Source organism: Sciurus vulgaris (assembly GCF_902686455.1).
Source record: "Sciurus vulgaris genome assembly, chromosome: 9".
Taxonomy (NCBI): Eukaryota; Metazoa; Chordata; class Mammalia; order Rodentia; family Sciuridae; genus Sciurus; species Sciurus vulgaris.
In genome coordinates this window covers 30,364,320-30,386,160 of record NC_136469.1, presented here as the reverse complement: position 1 = coordinate 30,386,160, position 21,841 = coordinate 30,364,320, and the positions used below count along the sequence as shown (strand labels likewise).

Sequence of the window (21,841 nt, the reverse complement as noted above, 5' to 3'; positions counted from 1 at the left end):
CTACAAAAACAGTGAAAGAGCCACTGGATTTAACCACCAGCTTAAAATTGAGTTATAATGAAATAAGTCTAGATTTTTTTTTTTTTGGTACCAGGGATTGAACCCAGAGGCACTCAATCACATCCCTAGCCCTTTTCATGGTCTACTTTGAGACAGGGTCTTACTTATTTTCTTAGAGCCTCACTAAGTTGCTTAGGCTAGCCTTGAACTTGGATCCTCCAGCCTCTGCCTCCCGAGCTGCTGGGGTTACAAGCATGCACCACCGTGCCTGGCACCTAATTGTTTTTAATAGCCTGTGCTAAAAACAAGAAACTTGATAAAGTAGAAAAGTTATTTTTGTGACTTAGTAGATTATTTATAAATAAATGGTAAGGTATTAGGATTTATACCCTAATTCATTTCAGAAGTACCATAGGTGACTTGTTTAATGCAGAGTACTACTTTTCCCCTCACTGCAGTGCTGGTGATGGAACCCAGGGCCTGGCATGTACTTGGTAAGCAAGTGCTCTACTGCTGATGACATCCTCAGCTTCTGGATTACAACTTTTTAAAAAATGTGTTTTAAATAATTGATATTGTGTTCATGATGTGGCTTTAAGTTCTTCCATGAGGAAGACATGCTCAGTGCATTGCTGGCTTAATAAGTATTAAGTAATTATTTACTCATGAAGCAAATGTTTTGAGTCTCTACTGAGTTGGACATTTTTTTGTGGGTGTTAAAGATAGCAGTGGCAAAAATGAAAGTCCCTTTCCTGAAGGAGCTTAAATTCTAGCTGGGGAAGGCAGATAATAATATAAACAAATGGGTGGATAGATAGTAGGTACTTATTAAACCACAGGTCCTGTTTTAGTGCTTTTATATACTTAGAACTATGGGGAAAAGTAAAGCAGGGCGAGGGGAGAAGGGAATGTGGTGGCGGAGGTGTGGTTCTAAGTGCATGATTAGGGAACGTGGCATTGATGAGGGGACCTCTGAGCAGAGTTAGGTAATGGAAAGAACCGTGCAGATTCTTGGGGGTGGGGGAAGGTGTTCAGACAGGACAATTTAGAGCATGTGCTCTGAGGTTGCAACATACTTTGCTCTTAGAAAATAACAAGGACAGAAAGGGTGGAGCAAAGTGAGAAGGAGAAAGTAGAAGATAAGAGCTGAGAGTGGTGGGACATGTGTAGGTTATAGAGGGTCCACAGGCTACTGACGACATTGGCTTTTTCTTGGTGAATTTGAGCAGTGGAGTGATAAGATATGACTTACTGTAAATCTGTTTCAGGTACTTAACTGCTTATTAGCTTGACCATAATAATCAATCAATAAATTACTAATTCGGGGTATAGAAAGTTCAAAATGAAGAGGGATGATAGAAAGTGGCACTCCTACTTAGTAGGAAGTCTCTTTCAGGAGTCAGTAAAAATCCTAAATTGCTTGAGTTATGTAACCCCAAACTTCGAGTTATTCTTCCAGATGATAGTAGAGTTTGGCTTATTTTTCTTATCGGCTGTGTTCTAAAGATTCTTAACTGCCTCTGTAGTTCAAATCTAATACATCATACCTGCTGTGTGACTTCTGAAAGTGCTGATATTGCACTGTCATTTGGATGCCTTGGTAAGTTACTTAAATCCTTGTTTCATTAGTGTAAACAGTATTCCTGAATGTCTGCTATGATTTCAGAGTTAGCCTTTGCCTTGGAAGTTTTCTTGAGGTTCATAACCCTAGTTCAACTGAAGATAAGCTCTCAGAGCTTCATGTTTGCTCACATACTATGCTCACATTTATTCCTTAAGCATCCTAAAATAAGCAGTTCATATGTTGAGAGGGAAACATCTTCCAAAAAGCAAGGCTTGTGAGAAACTAGTTGCAAAGTTAGTGAGAAGCTGTTTTAACACACACACACACACACACACACACACACACACACACACACACACACGGATGCTAGGTCTGAAGTGTCACTAAATCAACAAGGGGTAGTGAACAAGGGATAGTAGCTATAAGTTACCCTGCATTTCTTTAGGACTTCTGAAAAGTCATGGAGTAGGTCTTGTTTCTCTGTTTATCCTTGTTTTTAAATTTTATTGAAGCACAAAATTGGTATAATACTTCTCTTTTATCTGGAATGAAGCCGACCATAAGCATCTTGTTTTAGGCATTTTGAAGTCAGGACCTCTTTGGATTTCCCAATACTGTGAAAGACACTGCCAAAAGATGTTTTTCTCTTTACTTACTGAAGGAGAAATAATGTCCCTTTCCCTTTTCTTTTTCTACTGATTGCATATGTAAAGTTCAACTTTATTTTATTTGAGCTATCTGAACTTTTTATTTCAAAAATTTAGTGATGGATATCTATATTGGAGCTTTTAATTCTCTGATCATTTGTCCTTTGTTAGATTAGCAGAACCGTAACAGTAGTGATGCTTTTCTTCATAGCTGTCTCAGAGTGCTGTGTGAATCTGGCATTGCAAGCAGTGCTCCATCTGGGGGATTTAGATGAAGTATTACGATCCACCCCAGTTATCCACAAATTTGCAGATTTGCCTGCTTAGTAATATTTATTTATAACACTCAAGTCAGTGTTTGTAGCACTTTCACTGTCGTTTATGGACATGTACATGGTAGAAAATATGAGTCACCTGACATGCATATTTCCAGCAAGGAAAGAGGTCACAGGATGCTGCTCTGCCTCCTTGTTTTAGCTCTCATACCATAAACAGTGTCCTTTCCGTGGTCTGTACTGGTACATTTTCTCTACTTTTGTGCTTTTTGATGGTGATTGTGCTCCTTAAAATGACTCCCAGGCTTACTGCTGAAATACTGCTTAATGTTTCTAAGCTCAAGCAGGCAGTGATGTGTACCATATGGGGAAAATAATGTGTGTTAGGTAAACTTCATTTAGTCTTAAGTTATAATGCCATTTACTGTGAGTTCAATGTTAATGAGTCTGTAATGTATATTAAATAAGATGTCTTTAATCACAAACACACATAAAAAAGGTTATGCATTGATTGGTTGATGAAAATGTGACCAGAGGCTTGTGGGACCTGTATTTTTCTCTAGAAGGAATGGTTCAGTTTTTGCTGATTTAGTGATTGCAGCAACTTCATAGAACAAAATTACCGTGAATAATGAGAATTAACTGTATTTAATTAAGCATGGTGTTTTGTAGAGTCTTGAGGTATAGGAAACATCTTGTAATTCCCTCCCTGTGAAACTATTATTTTTGGTATCTTTAAATATTTGTATGTAACTGTGTAATGTAAAATCTAATTTTCCTGGATGTTCTGGTCAGAAATGGTTAAATTACATTGGTTAATATTTAAAGAGAGGCTGGGGATATAGTTCAGTAGTGGAACACCTAGCATACACGAGACCAAAGCCCTGGGCTTAATCCCCAGTTTACCATCTGCTCCTCCCCAAGAAAGTAAAGAAACATTTCTTACATTTAAAGACATTTTTTTTTGGGTAGTGCTGGAGGTTGAGTAAAGAGACATTAAAGAAGGCAGTATCAATGTTAGAGAATAGTGTTCTTTTAGGATTTTTATCATGTTGTTTTCCTAGATTGAGGTACACGAAAGAAGATTCAGTGTCAGGTTCTTGTGTGTGTGTGTTGCTTGAAGCTAGTTGTAGCTAACTAGCTTGAGAGATTCACTTGAGCTCTTCCAGTCTCATTTGCCTCGAGTGTGAAGTTTCAATTTAAAAATTCTATGTTTTTTTTTTTATCAGTATTATTCCTGAACTTGAGTTATTTCCATTCTCATCATATCCAATTGCCAAAGAAATAGTACAATTTAATGTCAAAATGGGTTTGCCATCAGATTTTATTTTACTGAACTCAAGTTGTCTCATTAGTTATTGATAAAAACATAAGTTATGTATTTGGTATACTCAATATTAGGTACTTCTGTTGGTAAGAAGAACTGAAAGAACAACCTTGATTTTTTGTTGAATTTTAGGGTATAGGATTCTGTTTATTGATATTTGTGTTTTTTATGTTCTAAATCACACAAAGTTTTCTCTAAAAACAAGATCATCATTAGAGTTTTAAAAGAAAAAAAAAACCACTTGCACTTTGGACAAAACTATTAGCTTTATCAAAGTTTCGAGTTTTAGATCATGAGTGCTTAACTATTTTTTAATGTGTCTAATGTGTTGACATTATTTTAGGTAACCTTGAACATGTCCATAGAAATACCAACGAAGGATGAAGTTTAGGAATGAATATAATGAAAAGATGCTATGTCAAATTTTAGAACCCCTGTTAAAAAGATATAAAAATAATCATGATATGGTTAAAAGTAATAGTTAAAGCATCTATACTACTACTGCCTAAAAAGCAACTTCTTTTGAAGTATTATTGTCTAGTCTTCATATAGTTTTAAAAAATCATACTGTGATTATTTAATTACCTGATTTTTTTTCCCCCTTAGCATTACATAATTTAAACATCCATGTTTTCACAGATTTTTATGAATGTCATGTTTAGGGATTATACTGTGTCCCATCTCATGGATTCTTTTGTTTTGAACATCTGAGTTTTTATTTATATTCTTTATATTTATTTTTTTCTCTATTTTTTTCTTTTGCAGATAGAGCTGCAGTAAGCATCCTTTGTATAATTCTTTTTTTTTTTTTTTTTTTTTTTTCTGTTTTAGGATTACTACATTAGGATAGATTGCCAGAAGTGGAGTTACTGGGTCAGAGGGTATGAACTTAAGACTTTTTTCCTTTTTTTTTTTTTTTTTTTTTTTTTAAATAAAGTTTTTTGTTTATTTGTTACCCAGTTGATTGAATTCATTGTGAAAAATGAAAATCATAAAGATCAAATTTGTTGACTGTCAGAACCCTGAGACAAGATTCTGTGACCAGAGAAGTTTGGGAAATTCCTAGGTTACAAAGCTTTTCGACTTGATTTACCTCTGCATTTTCTGAACTTGACTGAGCACTGAATAGTTTTTTGTGATGTACTTCATAACATTTTGTGGAGGTTTTACACAGGCTATGATTCGTGAACTACTGATCTAAAATTTAAAATCATTCTTTTTGGTTAAATTATATTTTATTAGTCAAAACAAATTATAAAGCTTCGAGCTAAGAATTATTAAAAAGAAAAATGTTAAAATAATCTGGTTGCTATATGATTTGGGGAGGTCTCATAACTTTTATAATTTGAACTTTCTGTATGCCTTGGGGGCATCAAGTACTTTTTACAATCTTTAATGGTATTTAGCATATAGATACACATAGCATGAACTTGGAAGATAATATGAATATAAAAACTTAATTTTTCCTCCCATTTTTCCTTGCAGAATGTGAAAACCTTTTCATCTTCTGATAGTCTAGCCAAGGTTCAAGAAGTAGCAAGCTGGCTTTTGGAAATGAATCAGGAACTGCTCTCTGTGGGCAGCAAAAGACGACGAACTGGAGGCTCTCTGAGAGGTAACCCTTCTTCAAGCCAGGCAGATGAGGAACAGATGAACCGGGTGGTAGAGGAGGAACAGCAGCAGCAGCAGCAGCAGCAGCAGCAGCAGCAGCAGCAGCAGCAGCAGCAGCAACAACAACTAAGACAACAAGAGGAGGAGCACACTGCAAGGAATGGCGAAGTTGTTGGAGCAGAACCTAGACCTGGAGACCAGAATGACTCCCAGCAAGGACAAGTGGAAGAAAACAATAATCGATTTATTTCAGTAGATGAGGACTCCTCAGGAAATCAAGAGGAACAAGAGGAAGATGAAGAACACGCTGGTGAACAAGAGGAGGAGGATGAAGAGGAGGAGGAAATGGACCAGGAGAGTGATGATTTTGATCAGTCTGATGACAGTAGCAGAGAAGATGAACATACACATAGTAACAGTGTCACAAACTCCAGTAGTATTGTGGACCTGCCCATTCACCAACTCTCCTCCCCATTCTATACAAAGACAACAAAAGTGAGTATGATTAATGTTAACCTGAAACACTTTACAACTCTATTTTAATCGAAGTGAAATTTTTGTCGTTTTTGTATTGCAAATTAATCTTCAAAATGTAATAATAAAATGATTTAATTTTTGTTTTACAGAAGTCATTAGAAAGTATTACAAATAGAAATGCTAATAATGGGACAATCTTACCACAAATGGGGGAATGGTGATTCGTTCTGTCACTATGAAAAATTATTAACATCAAATTTTCTTCTAAAATTTTCCCCAGCACAGGGATTAGCAGATTGTGTGGGGTGTAGAAAGTTGGGGTGAAATATAACTTTTCTAAATTAAGTAATGAAGAAGTGTTTTTTTTTTGTTTGTTTGTTTGTTTGTTTGTTTTTTAAATAAAAGACATCTGGATGGTATGGGCTGTGTATCCACAAGTGTTATGCTAAGGCATGTTACTGGAAGTTGCCTCAAATTAGTTATTTATTTATTTATTTTTAATTAACATTGGAAAATTAGGTAGCTTTTGCATTGCTATGACAAAATACCTGACAAGAACTAATTAGAGGAGGAAAAATTTATTTGGGGTCATGGTTTCAGAAGTCTCTTGTACGTAGGTGACCAACTCCATTGCTCTCGGCCCAAGTTGAGGCAGCACATCTTGGTGGAGGAGTCCAGAGCTGGAAAGCTGCTGAGCTCATGGGGAAGTCAGGAAGCCCAGAGAGAGGAGGGAGAGGGAAGTGTCCCCACCCGTAGGGTGCTTGCCTCCAGTGACCCATCTCCTCCAGAAATACCCCACCTGACTACAGTTACCACTCAGTCAGTTCATTCAAACTAAGATGGTCTGATTAGGTTACAGCTCTTATAAATCCAGTCATTTCACCTCTGAATATTCCTGCATTAACAAGAGCTTTGGAGGATACCTTGTATCCAAACCATAACAAATAGAAATCATAAATGCCTATGTATAATGGACATCTCAGATTTAGTTTGAAATGGAACATTTTACTTTGAATAATAGCTTACTCATTTTGCAAAATCATAATGTCTGTAGTAGTTCATCTTCTTAATCCTGTTTGTCTATTTATAAATTTCAGTGAATCAGTGATGTAGATGATAAACAATATACAAACATATAACATCACTTCCTTTGACCTAATTTGACCTGGAATGAGGTATCTCACACACTTGGATTAAAACTGGAATTGCTAAATCATTTTTGTTTCAGCTTGTAAAACTTAAGGTCTTTTTAAAGCACATTTGTCCCTAACTTCCATGGCCTATCCACAAGTTGGATTTTATTTAGCTGGTAATCTTCTAAGAAGAAAGTGATATCAAGTAGCAGTTTCATCCACTTTACCATCCATGTCTCAAGAAGTTGAATAGTAGCTTTTATCTCAGCCAGGTGGCTCTGCCACTAAAAACTACAGCTCTGCTTTGTTAGTAAGGCTCAGGTCTTACCTACTGCTATTCCCCCAGCTTCGGCCACCTGTTCTTCCTCCTCTTTCTCATCCTCCTCCTCTTTTGCCTCCTTCACCACCGCCTCTCTCACCTCCTCCTCCTCCTCCTCCTCCTCCTCCTCCTCCTCTTCTAATCTGTTTATCTATTTTATTTCCATTAGAAAAATATTATCTACATAAAATTTTGGTTCACTTTCTTCTCTTTTACCTCTGCCATTTAAGTTCGACTGTTTTGCCCAAGTAAAAGAAGAATCACATATCCAATTTGAGAGCTGAATATTTCCTATCATTAAGTTAAAAGGATTTAATGTTTGCTCTTTATTATTTTTCAGGAACAATAACTCAACTTTCCTACATATTTTTTTCCTTGTACTTTTATTTACTTGAGTGACTGTAATGAGTATCTCCTCTCCCACATTCAGCAATATGAGTGTACCTAAGTGTAATTTGTATCATCAGTAATTGGATTCATTATCTAATATTCAATTCATGTCAGATTCCTCTATGATATGGTGTTTCCATGATAACTTGAGATATTTTAGTCACACGTACACTTTCCAGCATCCCTTGTGAAAATCACGATATTAACTTAAAGACACAATGAGACCAACACTGTGCCTACTTACAGACATACTGTATACTGTTGTGAGAGGTCTTTGGACAGCTACTGCTTCAGTCTCAACCCAGCCTTCTTGGGTAAATCAGCAACCTGGTAAGCAGAAAAATTACTCTTGAAATAGTTTGTAGATTGCATTGACAGTATTGAAATAATTTATGTCAGCCCTCCAAATAGTTGCTTTGAGTGCTTTTGTGAAATCACAGTCTGTAGCTTTAAGAATTTCACCCACGTTTTTAAGAGCTTGTTTAGCTTCTGCTGCTACCCATCCTGGTATAAACTGTCTGCTCAAAGAGTCCATGTTTATCTATCCAGAGATGTAAATGGTCCTGTTGACTAACAGTGCTTGCCTGTGGTCTCTGGGCCTTTCACAGTGCTGATCACCTTTTTGATCAGGGCTGATGTGGCTAGTTCTTCTTTCTCATGCCCCTCCTGGAGAAGAAACCCTTAAACCACACCTGCCCACTTCTTATCCAACGACTGACCAGCGTCAGGCAGGCTGCGGGAAGGTCCAGCCATGAGCAAGCTCATTGGGTCGCTTACTGGTCTTCTGCCACTCCCTCAAGTTTAACTATATCAAAAGAGGAAGCTTATATCTCCCTTTTTCTGAAAATTCAGTCAGAGGAATGAGTGTTTTGTACTTAAGATGCAATGTGTTTTCTTATTTAAGAAAGAAGTTTTATCAAAATTAAGCCCTGATGGACAATATGAAGTATTGCAGATTTGTTATACTTTAAATTTAAAAAAAAAAAAAAAAAAAAAAAAAAAAGGCTAGCTAAGCAAAACGTCTTTTTTTTTTTTCCCAAAAGGAAAAGCTACCATAACATTCTATGGAAAAACTTCCAGTACACAGATTTGACAGAGGCTTTGTCCTTTCTTTACTTTAAGGATGAAGCCATAAACAGAACTTCAGGTATATCTAATACAGTCATACCGTTACCTCTTAAGTACACCCAGTTTATGGAATGTTTTCCTCCTTGTGATTCTGAGTCACACACATAAAATTACTGTGTTGTACCTACAAATGACAGCAGGGATGGATGTGTACATTTGTTCATGTAAACATGTGTATATATGTATATTCTTATACCTTGGATATATTGTTTATCGTGAAGTCATTTGTCTTCATAAATATGACATAAAGACTGTAAAGCTGTTGAATCGCCAATACAGCAATACCCTTCTACAGAGTAGAATTTCAGAGACCAAAATTGGTCTAAATGTTTTTCTTTTTGTCCATTCATGAAAGTCTTTAAGTTCATTTCCAGACTGTTTCTTCAACATTTAAAAAAGTCACCTATTACTGCATTGCTTTAGAAGAAAATGTCAGTCATCCATGTACCTAATTTTAAAAATATAGTAAATAGGGAGAAACTCTCACTAGTTCAAGTACTTTATTTGGGAAGGTCTTTAAATTGCTTCTAACACTTAAGCATAACAGATCGCAAACAGAGAGGTCGACAGCTTCTACCGCCGGCCCCTTTATAGACATTACCTTAGATCACAGTTTCATTCAGTTCTTATTAAACATTGACTTTTGAGTAGAGGCTCTAAGATCATTTTTAAAAGACCTATTTTAAAACGTTAATATAGAATTAACCTTTTATGGTTTTATTCAGCATGCTTTTTAAATTTTATATTTTGTCAGTCTCCTAAACAAACCCCAGGTATGGCTAGGTTTATTTATACATCATTCCTGAATGTTTAATGTTTGCATATGATATTAGTAAGAAAAACAACTTTTAGTTTCTTCCTTGCCTTGATTTATTCTTTGAATGTTGAAAACTGTCAGAACCCTGAGGGCAATCCCTCTTCCCTCCATCACTACATATTGTTTTTATGGGAACCTATGACAAACATTATTTGAAATATTAGAGTGTTAGAAATTTCATAGTGTAGTGTCCTAATATTAAGTCAGGGATAGTGGTGGTCAGGAATTGCTGTTTGTTAAGCTCATGGTGTGCAAGATCCCACAACTGAGTAAACTGAGGTTGCAGAGAGGCCAAGTGATTCACCCCAAATCACACCTTAACTGGCAGCTTTTATTGCTGATGTGTCCAATTTCAAAAACATCCCTTTTCCTTTCCATGTATTATGCTGCCCCCTATGGTAGAATTTTTCAAATAGTACTAAAGAAGATTTTCAACAGAGCTATAAATCGAAGGTTCTAGACTCTGAAATAGCACAGCTTTCTAATATGTCACATTTCTAATATTCACAATTACTCTTTAGAAAGTAGAAAGAACTCACTTAAGTATTTTGTGGTGTTTAACGAAGCATTATGGAAGATATGGGACCCTGAGGCTAAAGTTGTAACAGGAAGAAATGAAAGTATAAAAAAAAATTCGAGACAGGATTACACAGGTCACTCTCTAGGGGCCATCAGCAGTGCTTCTTAACCAGGGATTGGTTGTGTACTGACAGTTTCTCTTAATTTGACTAGTTTTCCTGTAAATTCTAGAGTCAGCTTGCTTCTCCACGTATGAATGGTATCTTTTCAGTTTTAACTCTGTTAACAATGTTATTGTATTTAAAAAAAATTCTTGCTTTCTGAGGAGATGTTTGGCTCATTTGACATGCTTTTCGCAAAGTATCAACTTATTTTCTTTGTTTTTCATGTTTTACTAATATGAAAAGCACACAAGATTATCATAAGCCAAGTCTTGTATCTGCCTGATCTTTTCATGAAAAGAAGCATATTTGAGAACTAATTCCTGATGCTTTCATATTTGTCTTGGTGCCTTGCATCTGTGACTTCATTCCTTACCTAAATTTTATTATTTATTTTCCTGTAGCCTGACTGTTACATTCTTCTTGGTAACTAAGCAGTTTCTTTTTCCTGTTTTAATACATATGTATATTTTATATATATATATATATATATTAAAAGAAATAGTGTGTTGAGTGTACTGGAATCTTTCTTGTCTTTAGGTTTTAAATATTAGAGGAATTAGGCATAGGTATCAGGGGATCAAAATAGCAGTTTTGTTCTGGGTCACCATCCAACCACCCCCTAGAATCAGAACTGCTAGGAAATTTCACTGGATGATGTGGCTAACATCTGAAACCTAACAGAGTTCTAAGTTCCACTCTGTTGTGGAGCTCTAGAGAACGATAACCTCCTCTGAAATTCTCTGGCATAATCTACTTGGAAGATAGGATGTAGGTTTAGAGATGCTCAGAGGGTAAAGAGTACTGTTTAAAGTGGTCATCTTGATTATATCCACTAGTAAACATGGCCCGAGAATAGCCATGTCTCCTGCTTTCGTGAAGGAAAGCTAGAAACATCAGCTCTGTCTAGTTTAATTGAATTTTAAACCTTTGTGAGAATGGTGGAAATGAGGAAGGAGCTCAGTGGATGAGTTTCTCCCTAACATAGTAGAGTGGTAACTCTTAAGATCTGAGCTTGAATTCTCATTATGCCACTTATTACATGACCATATGTATATAATCTCATTGAACCCATTTCTTTCTCTGTAAAATAAGATTATAATGTCTTCTTCTCAGAGTTTTTATAAGGATTAAGTGAAATGAAATATGCAAAACAAGCAGTGTTGCAACTGGGAATCACAGGTAGTTTATAAATACAAGCCTGTGACCCCATTTTGTTTACTTGTACTGTGCCTCACCCATGACCCCTCAAAATATACTTCATTCTCAACGGCAAATAATAATCTGTATTTTTTCATGACCTTTAGAGTTTAGTCATCATATCACCCTCTAGTGGAAAAATGATATAAATGAAAAAATAAGTATTTTTTAAAAAGATATACAGGAGAATTGGGAGCATACTGTAATTTATTTATTTCTGTAAAAATAAAAATATGACATAAGTTTCCAAGCAGATGCCATTCACAGGTCTTCCCAGTTGATAGATATGTACCAGTCCTTTAATTAAAATATAAATCAGTTTCTCCAAACTTGTAATTTTTTAGTTCAAACTTTTGTACATTTAAATGCTTTCTAAATCTTAAATTTGGATACCAAAATGAATTTTAGCTTATAATAAATTTCTATTAAATTTCTGTTAGTGCAATTTTTTAAAAATAGCATTATTTTAAAATAATAGCTCTAAGTGTTAGTCATGTTTAAATCTGTAACTGATCCACTGTAAGTAATTAAATATTATTTTGATTATGAGTTTTCATTTTAAACTGAAGAATACTCTTCCCACAGAATGGAGGATTTAAAAACTTTATGTACTTTTTACAGATGATAAACTTCTCTGAAGTATCCCCAAAATGTTTCTGAAGCAGATGGGTTCCTCTGTGTAGTTATAATGACCTGATGTTTTTTTAATGCTGTTTTTAGGTGGTAGGGAAGTTGGGATGACGGAAAAGGAAAAAGGTGTGTATCATGATAGGTTCCAGTTTTGCTTTGGTAGATAACTCAAAACTTATGTCTCGAGCTCCCATGTTCACTCTGGCTTTATTTCTGCACTTCTGTCCATTGGATAGCATCTCCTGTGTGGTCCACTGAAAACTGAAACCATTTTTTTTTTCTTCTCATGTTTTCTTATCTTTGTTAATGTACCAGTCTTCTGGTTACTTGATGGAAAAATGGCTTGACTTTTTCTTATCATCTTAAATACTCCTTTTCTTTTACTCCAGGCACTTGTAAGATAAAAATTGAAGGGTCAGGTTTTAAAATGTTAGAGCATCTTTCCTTAAATTTCTACTTGTACTTGGCTGTAATGCCATGTTTTTGACAATGAGCTGGCAATATGAATGTTTGAATTAATTTCTTTAAAAATGCATTTTTAGTTCTATATTAATTGGTAACTTCAATGTAAACATATAGCTAGATCCATATGTAGACATTTTTTTAAGTCCTCCAAAATTTTACCATAGTTGTTTTCCATCCAATTTTATCTTGGTGCCTCTCCATTTGCTTTGAATGGCATCCCATCCCCCACATCCTATCAGCTAGCAGAACCTTTAAAACCCAGCTGAAATTCCATCTACATTGACCCCTTGTTATCACCCAGAATTTATAGTTTCAATTAGATTTCACTCCTGGTGTTACATTTGGTTTGGACAGATGCCCTAAAAGTCCTGAGTTTTGCATAATTCATCCCTCTTTCCCCCAGCTCCTACCAACCACTGATCTTTTTACTCTTTTTATTTTTTTAAACCTTAAAGTGTTCCTTTTCTTAGAATGTCATATGGTTGCAATCATACAGTGTGTAACCTTTTCAGACTGGCTTCTTTCACTTAGTCAAATGCATTTAAGTTTCCTGCATGTCTTTTCATGATTTGATAGCTCATTTCCTATTAGTCCTGAGTCAGTTTTCCTTTATCTTGATGTACCACAGTTTGTCTGCTCACATGCTGAAGGACATCTTGGTTGCTTTAAGTTTTGTCAGTCTTGAACAAAATTGCTGTGAATATCCATGTACAGACTTTTGTGGAACTATCCATTGATATTTGTGGGAATATCCATACACAGACTTTTAAGTTTTCAACTTAAGTTTTCAACAATGACAAGGAGTGCAGTTACTGGGTTGTATGGTGACAGAATGTTTTGTAAGAAACTGCCAAACTGTCTTCCAGTGATTATATCATTTTATGTTCCCACCAGCAGTGGATCAGAATTCTTGTTGCTCCACATCCTCACTAGTGTTTGGTGGCATCAGTTTTGAATTTCAGCTGTTCTAATAGGTCTGTGTTATCATGTTGTTTTCATTTGTGGTTTCCTAGTGGCGTGTGAGGGTAAACATCTTTTGGTATATTTATCATCTATTTATCTTCTTTGGCAAAGGGTCTGTTCAGGTTTTGCCTATTTTTTAATCAGTTTTTTTTCCCACTGTTGAGTTTTAATAATTTTTTTGTGTATTTTGGATGAATTATTAGATAGATGTATCTTTTGCAAATATTTTGTCCTAGTTCATGACTTGTTTTCTCATTCTCTTGATGGTGTTTCACAAAGCCATATATCCAAGGTCATCTAGGTTTTTGCCTATGTTATCTTCTAGGAGATTTATAGTTTTTCCTCTTGACATTTAGGCCTGTGATCCATTTTGAGTTCATTTTTGTAAGGGTATAAGGTCTGGGTTCTGTTGTTGTTGTCTTATTTTGTTTTGTTTCCACGTGGATGTCCAGTTGTTCCAGACAATGGTGTGGAAAACTGTCCTTTCTTCATTGTATTGCCTTTGTTCTTTTCTCAAACATCAGTTGACTACATTTATGTTGATCTCTTTGGGCTTTTTATTCTGTTCCATTTTTTCTAATGCCACACTGTCATGATTACTGTAGCTTTTATAGTAAGTCTAGAATTTGAATGGTGTCCGTCTTTCAAATTAGTTCTTCACTATTGTATTGACTTCTGGGTCTTTTGCCTTTCCATATAAACTTCAGGAATATTATTCTTGTTCCTACCTCTATAGGAACATGGACTATATCTCAATTTATGTAATTCTTCTTTGGAATCTTTTACCAGAATTTTATAGTTTCTGTTATATATGTCATGTACATATTTTCTTTATACTTGAATATTTCATTTTTGCGGGTATTAGCGTAAACAGTACTGTATTTCTCATTTCACGTTCTACTTAGGAAAGCAAATTCACTTTTGTATCTTAACCTCATATCCTACAACCTTTCTATAATTGCTTTTTTGGTGGGGATGGATATCGGTGATTGAACTCAGAGACATTCAACCTCTGAGTCACAGCCCCAGCTCTATTTTGTATTTTATTTAGAGGCAGAGTCTCTATATAAGGCTTAGTGTGCCTTGCTTTTGCTGAGGCTGGCTTTGAACTTGCGATCCTCCTGCCTTAGCCTCCTGAGCTGCTGGGATTACAGGCATGTGCCATCATGCCCAGCTATAATTGCTTATTTTTGACTTCTGGTTTTTTATATAGAGGATTATGTTTTCTGTAAATAGAATATTATTTATCAATTATCTTTCCTTCTTGTTTTATCTTACTATATTAGCTGGGACTTCTAATATGATGTTCAAAAGCAGTGGTGATAGGGGACAGTCTTGCCTTCTTCCTGATCTTAATTCCTCATAAAGTATGATTTTAATTGTAATTATTATATATATAGTCTTTAGCAAATTGAGGAAGCTTTCTTCTATTCCTAGTTTACTGAGAGCCTGTCTTGCCTTTTATTTTTTTAAATATAATGTTATATGTGTGACAGATAAAAATAATTTAAAACCCTCTTGTATTCTTCATTTTTCTTCTGTATTACCCTCTACCTCAGCAACATGACTTTACTGAGCATTAGAGGAATTCAGAGCATCTTTCTACCTTTGTTTAAGCTTTTTCTCTTTTAAATGTCTTCCTTACCCTATAGCCTCTGACTTATTTTCTGTCCTTAAGATCTATTTCATATCTCACTTGCTTTAACAATTTTTTCACAGAACTCTGAACAAAATTCTGTACCTTCATTAGCTCTTTGTAACCTATTGAGCAGTTAGTTACAGTGTGCCTTGTTTAACAGCAGAAAGATGTTCTGAGAAATGGAGGATCTTCTGCAATATGATTTCTACAGTTTTAACTTGGAATATTAACTGAGGTTTTAGCAAATGAATAACAAAGACGGCAGTAAAATTTACAATTTGCTTTTGTATCAGTTCCCCCTTCTTCCAAAATTCCCCGGATACAAACAATAAATATAAATATGTATAAATATACTTCTAAAACCTATAACAAGTCCATATGAAATTAGTGTTTCACCAACTTTAAACAGTAGTATTAATTTCAAAGTCATTTCAGCAGTGATTGCAGCCCTAGAACCTTAGTGAGACTCTTTTCTGTTCATGGGTTCACCTTTTACTTTTACTCTTGTCTTAAAATCTCATTTTTATCTTCGACTTCTCTTCTGCAGGCACATTTTCATGTGTTTAAAATGTGTTTGGTTGCTATAATTAATCTCATGTATAAATTGAATATACTAAGGAAATGATCAAGCTGGATGAATTATAGACAGACTATAGAGAAGAAAATGGTGTTTAAGGAATTTAGTATTTAAGTACTTAACTTGTAGAGGTGACACTATTCTTTTAGTTTTATTCTTTCTTTGGCACTTGCATTCAGTACTGCTTAATTCTTAGTTGAATTGCTATTTTTTTCATTTAGTATTGGGATTTTTTATGAGAAAATATTTTAGAATTTTTTTACCTGAATATTCTAAATATGAACGGTAATTCAAAAGGAAGCACAATAATATGAAACCACTGATGATACAAACTATTTAGGTTTGTCTAGAAGTCATATTGATATATTTAATATACTTAGTAAATTAGAGAAAATATTGTTTTATTATGAAATATATATAGGCATATAATTACCTAAGAATTTCTCTCTTTCTTTACTGAACACTAGAGGGCCATATAGTACCTTATTGCTATTGACAGCGCTGCTTTTCATGTATTTAAATGTATTTAATATGTGCTTGTTTCTCTTTTACTTTGTGTTTGTGTTGTACCTTTTGGAGTTAATATTTAGAATAGTTATGTGCTTTTTTCACATAATATGTCAGATACCTTGGGTTTTTGATTTTGCTCTTTTAGTAAGCAACTAGCATATTTTCATTTTACCGTTTAATAAAAAAAGTGATGAAAGCAAATCTTGGGGTAAATATACACACGTGTTCAGACTTCCTGTGCTCGGGACTGTGAGTATTCTTCATAACATTTTCTCAAGGACTGAGCGGCACCCACCTGAAGTCTCAACAACACAGGAGGCTGAGGCAGGAGGATTGCATGATTAAGGCTAATCTCAGCAACTTAGCGAGACTCTGTCTCAAAAAATAATTAAAAAGAAAGGGGCCTGGGGTTGTGACTCAGTGATAGAGCGCTTGCCTAGCATGTGTGCAGCACTAGATTTAATTCTCAGCACCATATGTAAATAAATAAATTAAATAAAGGTTCATTAACAACTAGAAAAATATATAAAAAACAGAAAGGGACTAGGAGATAGCTCATTGGTAAAGTGCCCTTGGGTTTAATTCCCAGTACCCCCCCCCAAAAAAAAAAAAAATTGAGGGTTGCAGGGAGGGAGAGAAAGGAAGGAAAGAAGAATTTCCTCAAGGATCTGTGTGTAAATGATGCATAAAAGCAAATGGCCTCCCATTGTTAGGCAGGTGCTCTGGGCTTTCTAAACATACATGTGAGAAAATAATGATCTCTCCACAAGAGTTTTTCTTGTTCAAATTTCCTCATGTGTTAGCATAAAAGGCAATATTATAGGGTATAACTACCCAATTATTCTAAATAGGGAATATATGAATAGCTGATATAATCTTCCTCAATTTGCTTTGGTTTTTTGGGCTAAAGAAATGAAAAGTATAACCTTCAGGCCCTAAATAAGTAGTGAATATGTGGAGAAGGCCATGAACAGCCAATAAGGCTGCTCTGGCTCTTGTAAACTGCCCAGACATGCCCTCCCTAAAGGATGTTAAATAATCAGTTAAAAGAATACAAAGAAAAGCATGGGGCTGGGCTCCATAAAACCGAGAGAGCTGCTCTCCACCCATGGACTACTCTTTTGATAGCTTCTTGAGAGAACATTCAAAATCTAAAGTAGACCCTGGCTAAATTTTTCTTTCTTCCTTCAGTTTACTTGAGAGCGCATTTCTTATTATCAATTTCTATATTATGTTTTTTGGGAAAAATAAGAACATTTCTCATTAGTTATGTTTCTACTCCCTTTTTGTGAAGTAAGATTAGTCTGGTGAACTCAGAGGAAACTTCCTGTGCTTACACACAGGAAAACATGAAAAGGATCATGTGAAAGGAGGAACAGTGATACATTTAAAGACCTAACCTCCTGTTTTGAATTTCTTCTCATTTTATTTGTCAATTTTGATAAATTACTTCTTTAAATTAGTTAACTAAGGAAGTGATAAAACTTTGATCTTTAGTTCTAAGTTTGAGACCTGTCCTCTTGAATGTTGATGACTTCTTTTCAATTTACGGTTATTGCTATGATAAACAGTATTTTTTTAAATGAAAAAGTTATGTTTCATATACCTTAGTTGTATGTTTATTACTTTTCTATATCATTACCATTGTCTGTAGCTATATTTATTACTGTAGTTAGGCAAAATAACTTGAGCTTAGGTAATAAAATTTTGAGCTTGAATTCTGATCTTTTTCCTCAGGTAATGAAATGAGTTATTGATAACATAATCTAATTGGTGAATGTTAAGCTCTTTATTGATTGATTATACTGGGGATTGAACCCACTCTACCACTAAGCTATATTCCCCATCCCTTTTTATTTTTTATTTTGAGACAGGATCTCAGTAAATTGCCCAGGCTACCTTCTCACTTTTGAGTCTCCTGACTTCCTGGAATCACAGACCTGTATCATCATGCCCAACTCAATGTTCAACTCTTAAATTGTTAGGAATGTAAAACTTGTAAAAAGTGGGATTAATATCTGGATATATTGAGAAACACCTGTACTGCCCTTTTATGAACTCTTTCAGATGCTGTTGACGAATGGAAGACATCAAAATATTGTCTTTTTAACAGTTTTTTTTACATGTAAATTTTACCTCGTTAAAATTTGGTTCACTTTTAACAATATTATTGAGCTTTCAAAGAATTGCCATTATTCTTCTAAAAAGGTGCCATGATATAATATGAGTTTTTGTAGGGTTGAGAAAGGATGATGTTGGGGACATATTGCTATGTTTAATATGTTCATTGTAAGAGGCATGTACTTTTAAAAGGTTAATAGGGAGGGCACAAGTGCAGAGAATTAAGGGTATGTGGTATTTTGTAAAGATCAGAGATCACTTTAATTTGCCCCAAAATCAAAAGGTTGGGAGAACTACTCTTATGAGTAGTAGTAGTAGTAGTAGAGATGTTTCTAGAACACCATACTCTTGTATTGTAACTACTTTCTTTTTTTTTTTTTTTTTTGCAAACTGCAAGAGGCTTTTATTCCAGCACACTGGGACCCAACTCGTGAATCACGCAGGAGTCGAGGAGTCGAGTCCCTAGCAGAAAATCTTACAAGTTTATAAAGGCAGAAACCACACATCGGGAGGGGTCGCACATGGAAGGGAAAAGGGGAACAAAGCTGCCGGGAACTTCCAAAGGGGGTCTGGGTTTGCTAAGATACAACATGTTTCACAATGTTTTACAACAGGGCATAGATTCTGGTCAACAGTTTCTGGTAACCTTATGTCCTATATATCTTAACTGTCTGAGCAGTATCTTGCTCAATTTACCCTTTTACTCTCTGTTTGGGGCTGTTTCCTGGAATAGCTTTAAGGGCTTTGTTTCCATCACTGGGAGGGAGACCTTAGGGAGTTGAGATAAAACAGACAGCTTAAAAACATGTCCATTCTTTCATTCCCCCATTTTCTTTTTGGTAAGTTCTAATCATGGAACTTCTGTCTCTATATACTCTTCTCCAAAGCTATTTCCTTGGCGGAGGGACTGGTATTGTTGCCTGAGCATTAGTACATGTACAGCACTTACTCTCTCCCTGATGAAGGTGACTAGGCGATTTAGGATGCAGGGCCCAAAAGTGAGGAGTAAAAGCAGTATAACAAGGGGACCCATCAGGGTGGACATGAGGGTTGGGACTACTTATTGGCGGGAGGTGCGTCAATAGGAGCAGGAACACGGTGGATGCGGAGCTTGAGGGGGTTGTCCAATTTTTCCACTTTCCACGTTGGGTCTGGTGGTGGTGCAGGCTTGACATGCGAAGCGTGAATCCAGGCGGCAATGCCATCGACTTTTACTCCAAGGTCGACTCCGCGGATGAGGGGGTGGCCATCAGATCCCGGACGAGTCCCCAAATGTAAGACCCCCGAAAAGGAGACCCTAACTCTGTCCCACAGATCAACGGCAACCCCAATCAACCACAGGAGGCGTCCCTTGATGCAAACCGCAAGAGGCTTTTATTCCAGCGCTCTGGGACCCAACTTGTGACTCACGCAGGAGTCGAGGAGTCGAGTCGTAACTGCTTTCCATCAGTGGTTCTTTGACTGCATTGAAATGATTTTCAAGCAGAAAAATTCCCTTTTCCATATCACAGTTTATGTGAGGCACAAACACTAATAAAGTACAAAAAATCAAAACACCTGAAAGAGGCTATGGACCAGAGAGGTAATATAAATGAATGAAGTGAACTAAACATAAGACCCAAGGAGCCAAAGCTTCTCTTTACGGTGAGGAGCTGAAATGATAATCTTGATATTACTGTGATTTTTAAATTTTGTCAGTAACTAGTATTCCAGATTTTTAGATGATATTTCTCAAAATTTTTTTATGCTTTTTTACAAAAGCATTTCTGTGGGTTTGTTTGACCTGTGGACCATCATGTATGGAAAGAGTGGACTATTTATCACTCCCTGAAAAATCAAAGTAGTTTGCATTCCATACTGATCCATAAATGACAAGTGGGTAGAAATGCAGCATATACATAACACACTGAATACCTTAGTGAGTGAGGTAGGGACTTTTTCTTATGAATTCAGTATATTAGTTTTAGGTGTTAAATTGCCAAATAGATCTTTTTAAAAAGAAATCTATATCCCAACTTCCACAAGGAATTTGAGATGGCCTACATGTACAAGTAACACATATCATAAAATGATAAAACTATGTGAAAATTAGCACCAGGGAAAATAGTAGAGTACAAAGACAAGGCCATGAGAATGAAAGATAGGAATGAGTTATGATGAGTTGGGGTAAGCTGGTAGTAGGATACAGATTGGCCACTTGTAAGAGCCCACCCCAGTATTCTTCAAAATATGAGCCTGGACCATTTGCATCAGAAACATGTGAAGGGCTAATTTAAAATGCAGGTTGTTAGATTACACTCCAAATCTTTCTAACCATAGGTGGGAATGTATACGACATGATTCTCATGTAGATTAAAGTTTGCAAAACGTTGGCTAATAATTTGGTGGCTACTTCTTTGTGATAAAATTAAGAGGACAATATGCTGAGTTCTCTGAGAGAGGAGTAAATATGTCACACACATACACACTTTGAAGCCCACATACAAACACATACCTGCTTCCCAATGTTGTATTTGAAGTATTTTTCACATCTGCCCCCATAAGTGAGTGATTCAGTAGTTCATATCATTGATAGCATTGATAACAAATGTACTCATGCTTATGAACAGTGGTAGTTAGTGTGATCTCTGAAGCGACCCTGGGGTTTTCAAGTACCAGCTCTCTCACTCAATGACACTTTGACCTGGGGCAAACTGTTAACTTATAGAGTTAACTTAGGAATAGTGGTAGTACCTACCACATAGTGTTATTGAGAGATTCAGTGAGATAATTTTGCAAAGTACTCAGGAAAATGACTGGCAGGTAATAAGTACTTAATAAAAGTTAGCTATTTCATAAGGTTAATTATTGCAGTGTTATAAGATAATGCTAAAACTAGTTTAACTATCTAGTTCAGTCTGGATGATAAACTGTGGAAAATATTTTTAGTTTTGAGGATACTCTCCTAGGTATGGGTTGAAACTATTCCACTGACTTGTCCATATTATTATGACTTTTAGCATAGAGTTCAGCTATTTGATATTGTAAGTTTTGTTAGCAGTGTGAAGCACTCTTGTTGACTGACAGGTGTTTTCCCATAATGGATTGTTAATGCTGAACCTAGAAGGAATTTGTAAAAGACTAAAAGAAAACTTCAGTAATCTTGGGGCTCTGAGTCACTACATGAAAATGTTCAGAAGAGATGAAAATGCAGGTTCTGTTCTGTGATGATAATTGGTATCCTTGAGCTGAATGGCGGAACTAAAATAAATGGAGGGAATAGATCTTCTTTGGCACAGCTGTAGAAATCCTTGAATTACTGCTTGATACTACAGAAAATATCTAAGTTTCTCACAGTGAAGAAAGAGATGATTATAAACAAATGAAAC

At 35.6% G+C, this 21,841-nt stretch overlaps 1 protein-coding gene across 8 annotated transcripts in view; it reads left to right on the top strand.

Moving 5' to 3' along the window:
• Positions 1-21,841, top strand: part of FBXW7 (F-box and WD repeat domain containing 7) — a 191,202-nt gene that overhangs the window by 100,152 nt on the left and 69,209 nt on the right. For 5 of the 8 annotated variants that reach the window (XM_079153436.1, XM_079153430.1, XM_079153435.1 and 2 more), the window contains one exon: positions 5,299-5,919. In XM_079153436.1, coding sequence (XP_079009562.1) covers positions 5,368-5,919 — 552 coding nt within the window. In that variant the 5' untranslated portion in view covers positions 5,299-5,367. Of the gene's footprint in view, positions 1-4,644; positions 4,695-5,298; positions 5,920-21,841 lie in introns of those variants that run through there. The other 3 variants (XM_079153434.1, XM_079153433.1, XM_079153437.1) reach the window with 2 other exon arrangements.